General features: G+C 40.0%; 1 protein-coding gene across 12 annotated transcripts in view; it reads left to right on the top strand.

Moving 5' to 3' along the window:
- The window catches only part of LOC148902738 (rap1 GTPase-activating protein 1-like), a 51,367-nt gene that overhangs the window by 19,699 nt on the left and 18,882 nt on the right, over positions 1–12,786 (top strand). For 9 of the 12 annotated variants that reach the window (XM_088989956.1, XM_088990018.1, XM_088989965.1 and 6 more), the window contains 7 exons: positions 1,597–1,632; positions 3,768–3,815; positions 5,630–5,668; positions 6,972–7,166; positions 9,472–9,575; positions 10,894–10,972; positions 11,919–11,972. In XM_088989956.1, coding sequence (XP_088846082.1) covers positions 1,597–1,632; positions 3,768–3,815; positions 5,630–5,668; positions 6,972–7,166; positions 9,472–9,575; positions 10,894–10,972; positions 11,919–11,972 — 555 coding nt within the window. The remainder of the gene's footprint in view (positions 1–1,596; positions 1,633–3,767; positions 3,816–5,629; positions 5,669–6,971; positions 7,167–9,471; positions 9,576–10,893; positions 10,973–11,918; positions 11,973–12,786) is intronic. The other 3 variants (XM_088989973.1, XM_088990046.1, XM_088990036.1) reach the window with 1 other exon arrangement.

The raw sequence follows: 12,786 nt of genomic DNA, 5'->3' as shown, positions 1-12,786 counted from the left end.
TATAGCTGAGCATCAAATGCATGAAGAAATGTGGACAGACAGCACTGCTGCTTTTGGCTCGCGTTTCAGATCAACGCAAGTTGAATGTTGAAAAGCAAATACCACTCCGCAGTAGGACCGCTTTCTCTCTGCTTTAATGTCAACAACATGCGTTGTTGCTCGGAGAATTGAAAAGTTGTGAAAGTTGAATACAGCGGTGCTCTAAAACTGAGAAAACGCTGTATTGAATGTTTATGTAGACCGTCACAAAGGTAAATAAAACGACTTTATTATACTGTACAGTTTATTTCTTTAATTATAATACCATAGCACATTTATTATACATAAAATAAGGTATATTTTGTGTCGTTTTAAGACTTAGAAAGTAGAAAGTAGAAAATTATGTTTTATGGGCACCTGGGAACAGATTATTCTCATTTTAATGGTTTCCTATGGGAAATTAATTTTTGAGATACACATCTTTTCGCCTTACACACTCTGTCTGGGAACCAATTAAGTTTGTAAGCTAAGGTATCACTGTACTCAGTGGGTAGACTTGTCATCTACAAGCCCGAAGGTTGTAGTTGCAGTTCTTTCTCTTTTTTCGCATTAAAGGATGACCGATGTCACTTTTTTGCTTCCTGACATCAGAAAAACGTTTTATAGCATCTAAAATACCCAAAACACGCAGTATGATATTTTTAGTCAAATGCAAAACACCAATAAAAATGACTTAAAGTGTCCAAAAAGTACGTACAGTAAAGTCTCGTTATATCGATAATCTCGGGAGTCGGAAAAAATATCGATATAACAGGACTATCGATATATCCAATCCTGCGGCATGTAAATTGTCTCCTTGCGTTCATAGAAATAGTATCGTAATAAGCAATACTATCGATATAAACGATATCGATATCACGACACTTTACTGTACTTCAATTTGAAACCGGAAGTAGCCAGTTTCAGAAGGTCCCGCCCCCTTGTTCGTGGTGTCACCCAAAGACGTCTTGCCTTGCTCAAGAATCAAAACAATGGCTTCAGATTCAGAGAAGATGCTTTCTTGTTACTCATCCAGTTATGAATATGATTCAAATAGTTCTGAAGAGGAAAGCATACATGTTTGCGATCGATTAAAGAATTTATTCCGTGCCGTTTTGAGGTATCTGGGGGCGGGAAATGTATCACCAAAAAGAGGCAGAAGATGGCGACAAAGCTCCGTGTAAGGCATTTATCAGCTCGTGGAAACGATTTGACAAATTATGGACACAACTTGTCCGAAGACATCGGTTGTCCTTTAAGGGTCTTCTTCAACCAACGTTTCAAGCTGTTCCACTGCTGTCACATCAGTCATACAAAGGTCAATCCATATTTTGAACTCGTGTGCTTTTTGGAATACACATTTCAAAAAAGATGGTAATGCCCTTAGCAGAGTTGGTTTGTGCGGAAATGATCTATGTCGTCGTGGTGCAATCCTGGAGTGCTATTCGCTTTATTTTCCGTCTCCTGAATGGAATTTAATGATGCTTTCTGCTCAGAGCGTTGAACGCGGTGGAAGCGCATCAGTCAGAGAAGCAAATTAACAAGCACCACTCAAAACATTTCCTTTCCTCTCTCCAGACTACGGAGTTATTTGAAATGATTGAAAAGATGCAGGTAAGGTGACGGATGTGCCCATTGTCTACATGTCATTCGTCCCAGCTGTTAACACGGCATCGGTGTGCCTCCTCCCTAATCCGTCTTGAATTTTGCTTGTTCCCAAGCTAAACGACATTGCTTTATTAACATTGTTTGTACCTGCACAGTAGGCGCTTTATTTCACCTCACAAATTCTCCCCCCTGGTCTCTGAAGGCTTCGAAGCGACATTTGTTTTAATCAGGCAATCAAGCTCACGACAAATGAAGAGTTTTAAAATAGAGTTCACAGTTCTCCACGTGTGTGCGTCATCAGTCATCATCATCTAATGAAATGAACTAATTGGAAGGTAATCTTTCATGTCTGGCTTAAATGAATATGTGGAAGTGAATTACTCTCCCGCCCCTTATAAAGGGGCGTAATGCAGGGATCGGGAACCTTTTTTTTAGTGACACACACACACACACACACACACACACACACACACACACACACACACACACACACACACACACACACACACACACACACACACACATTCCTGTTTCAATGGTTTTCTGAGATCCGGATAACTCCAGATAAGGAGTGAGGACCATCGTTGCTGATAAGTTTAGAGAAGAACTAGTGTTACATTTGATCACTAAATGTCACCCCATTTCCCACTTCAACTTCTTTAAAAACAAAGAAATAAAAAAAGTGGACTTGAAACTGAAATAACAGCAGGAGTGAGGTTTCTGAATGGGTACATTCAAAGTCCTCGCCCCTGTGGTGAATTCGGTTAAAATATTGTTTTACTTTTGGTGGATTTTCCTAGAAGAAAATGGGAGCCGGCTTGTTTTGGTCCTCTATTCCCCGCCCCCAGTCGTCGGTTAAAGCCACGTGATTGGTCAAGAACGCAGCAGTGAGGGGAGGTGGTTTAAACATTAAAGAGACAGGCAGACGACAGAGAGAGTGACAAAATGGATAGAAAACAGTGAAATTTGGACTTGTTTCAACTTTGATTGTTCAAAGGCAGAGTGTGGACTGCAAGGTTAAAATTCCCATCAATCCGGCTCCACAAATAACAAGCCATCTGTACACTTGATGCAAAAAGGTATCAACCCAGCTAAACAGAACGCAATTGATGAGGAACTAGGTAAAATTATCGCAGAGAAAGCACCTACAAGGGATCATTCCTCAATATGTTGAAAGAAGAAAGCTATGTTCCTCATCAAGTGTTTAATGCTGATGAAACCGGCCACTCCATTCCATCAAGCAATCAACAACCATCACAAAGATAAATAAAATGACTTTATTATATAGTACAGTTTCTTTCTTTAATTGCAATCCCATAGAAATAAGGTACAGTAAAGTCTCGTTATATCGATATTCAAGGGAGTCCGAAAAAATATCGATATAACCGGGACTATCGATATATCCGACCCTGTTTGCATGGAATTTTCTCCGTGCGTGCATAGAAATAGTATCGATATAACCGGGACTATCGATATATCCGATATCGATATAACGAGACTTTACTGTATATGTGTAGGTTTAATGCTTAGAAAATTAGAAAATTATATTTTATGGGGACCTGGGAATGGATTATTCTCATGTTAATGGTTTCCGATGGGAAATTAATTTTTGGGATACACACTTTTTGCCTTAAAGACTCTGTCTGGTAACCAATTAAGTTCGTAAGCCAAGGTACCACTGTATCTCATCCTGAAGGCTGGTAGCCACAACAACTGTATTCTTGTATGAGAGGTCATGTGGTGATCTTTGACGGCTACCGTTTACGTTGAACATTATTATTGTCTTCTACTGTTGTCATTCCCAACGTTAATGGACGTATGAGCTGCTTTTCTCTTTGCTACTTCCAACAGATGCTCCAGTGTGGAGGCTGCATTTATCTCGGAATCTTTTTAATCCCCCCCCCTGGCTTCGCTCATCACGCTTGCTCTCTACGCGCTAACAGACTGTTTAGCATTCTTAACTGCTCTCTGTTTGTATGCTTCCATCTGTCCCTCCCTGACTTCTTTTTTTTTTCTTTGTTGCCCGCTGTGCATTCTTGAAGAACATTGCCATCTCATTTTGTTCCCAATGTCACTTTTGTGTTTGAATTAAGTTTGATTTATTACTTGCTGTTTTTTTTTTCCCGATCTTCATCTGACAGGGCAACAGGATGGATGAGCAGAGATCCACCTTTCCACCTCCGCTCAAGGTAAACTCCTCATGCAGACGACAGGATATTTATCATACCGTTGAAAGTAGCTCATGCTTCAAGTAATATTTTGTATTATCTTCAGAGTACTTTAAAGGACAACCGACGTCACTTTTTTGTCATCAGAAAAATGTTTAATAGCATCTAAAATACCCAAAACACGCAATATGATATTTTTAGTCAAATGCAAAACACCAATAAAAATGACTTAAAGTGTCTAAAAAAATACTTCAATTTGAAACCGGAAGTGGCCAGTTTCAGAAGGTCCCGCCCCCATGCTTGTGGTGTCATGCCAAGACGTCTTGCCTTGCTCGAGAATCAAAACAATGGCTTCAGATTCAGAGAAGATGCTTTCTTGTTACTCATCCAGTTATGAATATGATTCAAATAGTTCTGAAGAAGAAAGCATACATGTTTGCAATCGATTAAAGAATTTATTCCGTGTCATTTTGAGGCTTAAGGGTTGGGAAATGTCGCGCCCAAAAAAGGCAGAACATGGCGACCAAGCTCCGTGTAAGGAATTAATCAGCCTGTTTCCACAGGCTGATTAATTCCTTACATGTAGCTTTGTCGCCCTCTTTTTGGTCCTACACGACGTTTTCAGACCAAACAGTACAGCAAAATACATTGACGTGATGGAAGGATTGCTACAATGTGTCTTTTTTTCGGTCAGGGGGTGTTCCTTCAGTGACGTCGCGTACGGACTCGTCACCAACTCAAAAACAAGACTTCCTGAATATTCAGCGCAAGTCTTAAAACGTAAAATATAGCTATATACGGTGGAATCTTTGTAAAATACGCTCAGTAGAAGTCATTTGAAGCCATTTTACAAATTATGGACACAACTTGTCCGGAGACATCGGTTGTCCTTTAAGACTTGGAGTTTTACTTCAGTCAGTTCTTCTTAGTCACCATCCTCTGTTCTAAATTGACCCTAGTGCAAAGATTATTGAAACCACACGTTTACAAACACTTGAGCAGTGGCGGACCGTCAAGGCCTGCAAAGCCTTCTCTGCTGGCCTAAAAATATCTGAATCTTAGACTGATGTTAATTATCATTTGTCCAAGAATTCTTATTAAATTATTCCAAATTGTCTGTCATCTTCTTTTCATTACTTTCCCCCCGTCGCACTGCTTCCAGACGTGTATATTCATATTTCAGCATTTAACCAATCATATTTCATCCATAATTTGTTACCAGGGTCAGAAATCTACCTGGACGCCTTCACAATCAGTTTTGCAGGCCCCGACGCATCCTATGTGTCAATCAAACTGTTGCTCTAACCAATCAGATTTCAAGTTGGCAACCCAAAAGAGATACCAATGCCTTCTTGAATGTGCTGCTAGCCAATCATAGTTTGGGAAAACCACTCCGATCACAAGCCGCTAGGGAAAAAAGCATACTGGCCAGAGCTAGCAGACTGTATCGGTAGTAAGCAGTCTTGTCAACCCACAATAGCTGAAGGAGGAAAAGAAATTGATTTGGTTGTTAAAGCCATTTTCAAGACGGACTTTTTAAGGAAAAAAATGGACATTATTAAGTAAGGTCGCTCAGTTATTTCCTGGCTAATGATACCCTGTAGTGGACTTGTAGTAAATCACACCACACTTTTTTCAGTCTGGATTGATTCAGACGTAGCACTACTGAAGGCCTAGCGATGAAATCCACAGCCCGCCGCTGCTTCTCAGTAACAGCAGCCCAAAATAATTGCGGCAAAAAAATGCAACCCAGTTCACGGATCATTAATTGAATGTCTATGGTTGTTTATGTTCACTATGAATATTTGTTGACAACCTAAAATTCCTCTTTTCAGACCGAGGAGGACTACATTCCCTATCCAAGCGTCCATGAGGTAGAGTGCAACACTTTTGTCCTCGCTGCTAGTGTACAACACACTTAAAGGATAACCGACGCCACCGGACCGGTTGTGTCCATAATTTGTAAAATCACTTCAAATGACTTCTACTGAGCGTATTTTAATAAGATTCCACAGCATATAGCTATATTTTACGTTTTAAGACTCGCGCTGAATATTCAGGAAGTCTTGTTTTCGAGTTGGTGACGAGTCCGTACGTGACGTCACTGAAGGAACGCCTCTGACCGAGAAAGCGACACACAATGCATTTTGGGTACTTTGTTTGGTCTGAAAACTTCGTGTTGATCCGTGTTGATGGCGAAATTAGAAGGAAAACACGTAAATAACGCGATGGTGAATCGTTGTGTGTGTTGCACCAAGACTACTATTTGATACTAGTTGACACAAATCAGCCCATTTCCAATGGAGCTTGGGCGCCATCTTGTGCTTTTTCTGGGAGCTACATTGGAGTCAAGATGCCTCAAAATGATACGGAAGGACTTCTTTAATCGATTGCAAACATGTATGCTTTCCTCTTCAGAACTATTTGAATCATATTCATCAGAATCACAATCATCTTTATTGCCAAGTATGTATATTCATAACTGGATGAGTAACAAGAAAGCATCTTCTCCGAATCTGAAGCCATTGTTTTGATTTTAGAGCAAGGCAAGACGTCCTGGCGTGACGTCACGAACAAGGGGGCGGGACCTTCTGAAACTCGTCATTTCCGCTGTCATTTTGATGTAGTTTTGGGACACTTTAAGTCATTTTTATTGGTGTTTTGCATTTGACTAAAAATATCAGCCTGCGTGTTTTGGGTATTTTAGATGCTATAAAACGTTTTTTTCTGATATCAGTTAGGAAACAAAAAAAAAAATGGTGTCGGTTGTCCTTTAAAGACCCCGTCAAGTCATTTTGTTGATTTTTATTTCTATTTTCCTCAAATTACATGACACATATTTTAAGATAGGAAGTGTTGAACCATTTTTCACCTTCTCCTTTGTCCCAATTTTCGATACTGTGACTAAGTGCCTCGAGCATGCGTGGCTCATCGAGTGAGCCGATGGCGACTTGGATGGCAAATTGGCAGGATACAAGCGACTAGCATCTTATTCGTCGCTAGTGGCCGAGATACTTAACATACCATATGTCACCAACATCGTTCACATAACAGAAAAACTATGCGAGAAAGCTATTTGTTTATTTAACACAGTCGGCATATGTTTTTCATCCTCTAAAAACACACTTTGTATTTTAGAATGTCTTGAACTTATTTTTTTTTAACATATTGTGACAGGTTTTGGGAAGGAAAAGCCCATTTCCACTCATCCTTCTACCGCAGTTTGGTGGTTACTGGATTGAGGGAACCAACCACGAGCTGCGCCACAGTCCGGACTCATCGGAGCTACTGCAGACTTTGTCTCTGGACACCCGCACAAAGCTAGAATGTAACACGACGGCCACACTCTACCGCAAACACTTCCTGGAAAAGGTTTGTCATTAGCATGATGTTTATATGCTCAGTCTATCAGATAGATGCTAATACAGTGAGACGTCAGTTTACGTACGGTTTAGCTTACAAGCTCTTCGCCTTACGAACATTAAATTCGCGAGAATATAATCTTAACATACGAACTAGTTTTCGGCAAACGAACCAAACCACACGGTCGAACAGCGCCAGGGTGGCGGGCGGACTAGTTTTAATCACACCTTTCCTTGAGTGCAGACGTGGTTTGTTATCAAGGATACCTTTTTTTCGATTATGGGACCGAAAAAGACCCTACCACAGGCTAGTGTTCAGCCCAAGAGGACACAAAAAAAACCAAATAGATCATCGGTAAACACAAACTTAGCGTCCCTGGACCACTATGCTAAGTCAACCATTGCTACGTGTGGCTAAGGGTGTTTCTGTGTTGTCTAAGCAACGGTCTCGGGCAATAGAAGAGGTTGAAAAAGTTCTGTTGATTTGGATTGAAGTGACGCAGCCAGCAGGTGACATTGTGAGTGAGGGTATTATCGCCGAGAAAGCACGGCAACTTCACTTGGATGTCATCAAGAGGCAAACTGGAAGTTCATCATCCATTAACAACTACCATCACAAAGGTAAATAAAACGACTTTATTTTACAGTACAGTTTCTTTATTTAATTACAATACAATAGCATATTTATTATACATAAAATAAGGGATATTTTGTGTAGTTTTAAGGCTTATTTATTAGAAAATTATGTTTTATGGGGACCTGGGAACGGATTATTCTCATTTTAATGATTTCTTATGGGAAATAAATGTTTGGCAGACAAACTTTTTTCCTTCAACACACTTTGGGAACCAATTAAGTTCGTAAGTTGAGGTATCACTGTACATACCAAGAAACACTAAAGGCAGAATAATGTCCATGTGTTGGTGTTATTAAGCCATGCATATTTGAACACAAACGGTGCAGTCACACATGTTGACAATCATTATAATATCACTCACGGGCGTGTTTTGCATTCTCAACTATATTCTCAATGACTATTTTGTGCCATACCGGTGAGCAGAGTGAGGAGTTACGACCATATCAAGAATCCCATTTTGGTGCCAGGTGGCTCCTCGGTGAAAATCAAATTACATTACCTCAGATGTACAATAATTTAGCGATATTCTCCTTTGGTATGTGTGACAATATTTGACTGCTGCTCGGTGGCCAAGTTGCTCACGCCATAATGAATTATTCATGAGGAAATGTTCTATTGCCATTTATTTCAGTGGGAGAAAATGATATGAGCCACCATTACAACGATTCAATATGTAATAACTGCACGCTTTACACAAATGAGCAAAATTAGGACTCCAACAATCAATTTCACGTCATGCTCATTAAACTGAATAATGCTTGTCTGTGACTGTAAAGTGTCCTTGAGAGCTTTGAAAATGGAATGTATTCTTATTATTGATGAAAAGGTTTCTTCAGCCGTCATCTGTACTTCTTTGAAGGTGTCGGACGTTTCCCTTCTTATCCAAGAAGCTTCGTCAGCAAACTAAAGTCTTACTGGTAGTTTCATATCCCTACTGTCCAGACGTGCCGGACTCTGCTATGATTGGTCCCTGCTCTCAGGTTGGGAGGAGCAGAGGACTAATCCCTGCGGCTACAGTGATTGCTTCTACTGTCCTGACTGACGACTGGCCTGATTGCCCAATTTGCCCTGGTATCACCTCATCAGCATAACTAAGCCTGTGTTGCGCCTCCATTACGCCGTCAGTCAGTCTGAAGAAATCTTTTCATCGATGGACCATTCTTGTACGAATGAGAGCTTACACAGACATATTATTATTATTTTTTTAATGTATTCATTCATTTGTTCATTTGCACATTTATTTTGGCCGACCAATCTACTGCAGCATTCGTTCATCCATTCATTTATTCATTCATATGTTCATTTGTGTATTTAGTTTGGGCAACCAATCTGATAGATTGACCAATCGACTGCAGCATTCATTCATCCATTCATTCATTCATTTGTGTGTTTATTTTGAGCGACCACTCTATTGCGGCATTCATTCATTCATTCATTCATTCGTTCATTTTTTGTATTTATTTTGAAGCAGGCTGTAATTGAGTGAAGGCCACTAATTTGGTAGTTATTGGTAAAAAATGATTCAGACTTTATTATTATTATTTGTGTGTGTGTGTGTGTGTGTGTGTGTGTGTGTGTGTGTGTGTGTGTGTGTGTGTGTGTGTGTGTGTGTGTGTGTGTGTGTGTTTTTCACGGTATGATATTTGCTAATGGCCGTACCCTTGCCCTGTGCCCTCAGGAACATTTTAATTACTATTCATCAGACAGCGCCCTGGGACATCTGGTGTTCTCTTTAAAGTACGATGTGATTGGTGACCAGGAGCATCTCCGACTAATGCTTAGGTAACATGTACACGCCGCTACAGGGAAGTTTAACCCATCAGGATAGAAGAAGCTAATACGCTAATACCGAGGCTATGATTCAAGTGTGCTAAGAGAGCTGCTGGGGATGCGCACCAGGTGATGGACAACCTTTTATTGTTTATTTGCTGTCTATTAGCTATCGAGCTAGCTCGCTAACTATCTACAGTAAAGTCTCGTTATATCGATATTCAAGGGAGTCCGAAAAAATATCGATATAACCGGGACTATCGATATATCCGACCCTGTTTGCATGTAATTTTCTCCGTGCGTGCATAGAAATAGTATCGATATAACTGGGACTATCGATATATCCGATATCGATATAACAAGACTTTACTGTATCTAGCTATCATTTAGGTATCTAATAATAATAATAATAATAATAATAATAATACATTTCATTTATAAGCGCCTTTCAAAACTCTCAAGGACATATTACAGTATAGATATCTAGATCGCTAGGTAGCTATCTATTAGCGACTGTATCCTATGACTGTAAAGTGACCTTGAGATACAAATGAAATGTATTATTATTGTTTGTATTATTGTGTAAACATAGGATTAGTAATACTGATGAGGTGATACCGGTGGAAGTGGGGCAATCGGGCCAGTCGTTAGTCAGAACAATAGGAACAATCAGTGGAGCTGCAGGGAGTAGTCCTCTGCTCCCCCCAACCCGATAGCAGGGACCTATCATAGCAGAGTCTGGCACCGCCATGTCTGGACAGTAGGCACATATATATATAGGGCCTAAACTACCAATAAGACTTTAGTTTTCTGACGAAGTTTCTTAGATAAGAAGTGAAACGTCCGACACCTTCAAAGAAGTACAGATGACGGCTGAAGAAACCTTTTCATCCAAATTATTATTGTTACTATTATTATTAGATAGCTAAGTGATAGCTAGCTAAATAGTTAGCGAGCTAGCCAGATAGCTAATAGACAGCAAATAAACAATAAAAGGTTATCCATCACCTGACTGTAGCTAGCTAGCTTTCTATCCATTTGAGTTACTTCCTGGTTGAGTGAACGCTGGTGCAGCAAAATCTTTCCCCCCCAGCAATGTTATCACAAAAGTCATAAAACATGAGCGAGTACCAACAGTGTCATTTCCAGAGTAGGGCAACAGATGGACTATTTAGGCCAGTTGAGTGGGTGGGGAACGAGTTGAGAGAGCAAGCGAGAAGGGAAGGATGGAGATGTTTGATAACAACCCGCACCGGATCCTTTCTGATAGATTCTGAGAAGTGTTATATAACCTTTCATTTATATGAGTCTGATTTTATGACTTGACCAGGACCAAACAAAAAACATACCAAGATGTCATCCCTATCTCCTGCCTGACTGAGTTTCCCAATGTGGTCCAGATGGCCAAGGTGAGTCTATGATTTCAGGATACAGTGATACCTCAGCTTACGAACTTAATTGGTTCACAGAAATTGTGTGTAAGGCGAAAAGCGTGTCTTCCAAACGTTAATTTCCCATAGGAAAGCATTAAAAATGAGGATAATCTGTTTCCAGGTCCCCATAAAACAAATTTTCTACAAAATAACCCTTAAAACTACACAAAAATCGACCTTATTTTATGTATAATAAATGCACTAATGTATTGTAATTAAAGAAATAAACTGTATTATATAATAAAGTCATTTTATTTACCTTTGTGATGGTCATTGATCTAGTTGCCTCTTGATGAGATCCGAGTGAAGTTGCTGTGCTTTCTCAGCGATAATACCCTCACTCACTGTCCCCTGCTAGCTGCTTTTCGTTAATCCAAATCAAAAGACGTTTTTCAACCTCTTCTATTGCCTGAGACCGTTGCTTAGACAACACAGAAACACCCTTAGCCACATGTAGCAATGGTCAACTTAGCATACTGGTAGTGGGACGCTAAGTCACACAAACGTGTACCTCCTTCAATCATCTCCTTCTTCTGCTCGACCGTAATTTTTTTTTGTGTCCTCTTCGGCTGAACACTAGCCTGTGGTGGGGTCTTTTTCGGTCCCATAATAGCAAAATGTATCCTCGATAACAAACCACGTATGCACCCAGAGAAAGGGTGTGTGGAAAAGTAGTCCGGAAGCCACAGTGGCGTTGTTATGCCATGTGGTTTGATGTTCTTCCGCCAAAAACTAGTCCGCCAACCATTGTAGCGCTCCGTGTGTTTCCCGAAAACGAGTTTGTATGCCAAGATTATATTCTCGCGAATGTTATGTTGGTCAAGTAAAAAGTTTGTTAGCTAAAGCGTTCGTAAGCCGAGGTATCACTGTATAAGCAACGACAGCATACAGTATTTGACATGTCCGATTTATTTACTCCAAGCTTGTCTGTGAGGAAGTCAATGTGGACCGCTTCTTCCCGGTGCTTTATCCGAAGGTAAGTTCAAATCCATGGAAAAGTGAAAAGTCCCATTTTGCTTTTTTTCATTTGACTTTATTCTTATTTATTTTCATCCTATGTTCACTTTTGGATAGCTATCTATCTAGCTGGTTACATAGCTAGCTATTGATTTGCTATCTACAGTAAAGTCTCGTTATATCGATATTCTTGGGAGTCGGAAAAAATATCGACTATCGATATATCCGATCCTGCGGCATGTAAATTTTCTCCTTGCGTTCATAGAAATAGTATCGTAATAAGCAGTACTATCGATATAACGAGACTTTACTGTATTAGCTATCTAGCTAGCTGGCTATCGAGCTAGATATCTATAGGTTATATAGCTGTCTGCTAGCTATCTAGCTAGCTTGCTATTAGCTAGATAGCTATCTAGCTAACTTGCTAGCTATCTAGCTAGCTAGCCTCATAGCTAGGTAGCTACCTAGCTATCTAGCTAGCTAGATATCAGCTATCTAACTGGCTGGCTAGCTATCTTGCTAGCTATCTATTGCTTAGCTATCTAGCTAGCTAGCTTCATAGCTAGGTAGCTTGCTATCTAGCTAGCTAGATATCAGCTATCTAACTGGCTGGCTAGCTATCTTGCTAGCTATCTATTGCTTATCTAGCTGGCTAGCTATCTAGCTAGATACGTATCTATTATCTAGCTAGAGATAAAAATTCCTCAGGCTGTCATCTTAATCAATAAACAATTAGCGGAAAGACGTGAAAGCAGTGACGAATGCCGTGTCCATTGTGTATCGAGTTTTTATTAACTTGTATCATATGTCATTTTCCGACGTGTACTGTATGT

Source organism: Hippocampus bargibanti, linkage group LG01 (assembly GCF_051943395.1).
Source record: "Hippocampus bargibanti isolate YZ-2025 linkage group LG01, ASM5194339v1, whole genome shotgun sequence".
In the NCBI taxonomy this organism is placed as follows: domain Eukaryota; kingdom Metazoa; phylum Chordata; class Actinopteri; order Syngnathiformes; family Syngnathidae; genus Hippocampus; species Hippocampus bargibanti.
Note: the sequence above shows the minus strand (reverse complement) of the source record. Positions and strands in the feature narration are given on the sequence as shown.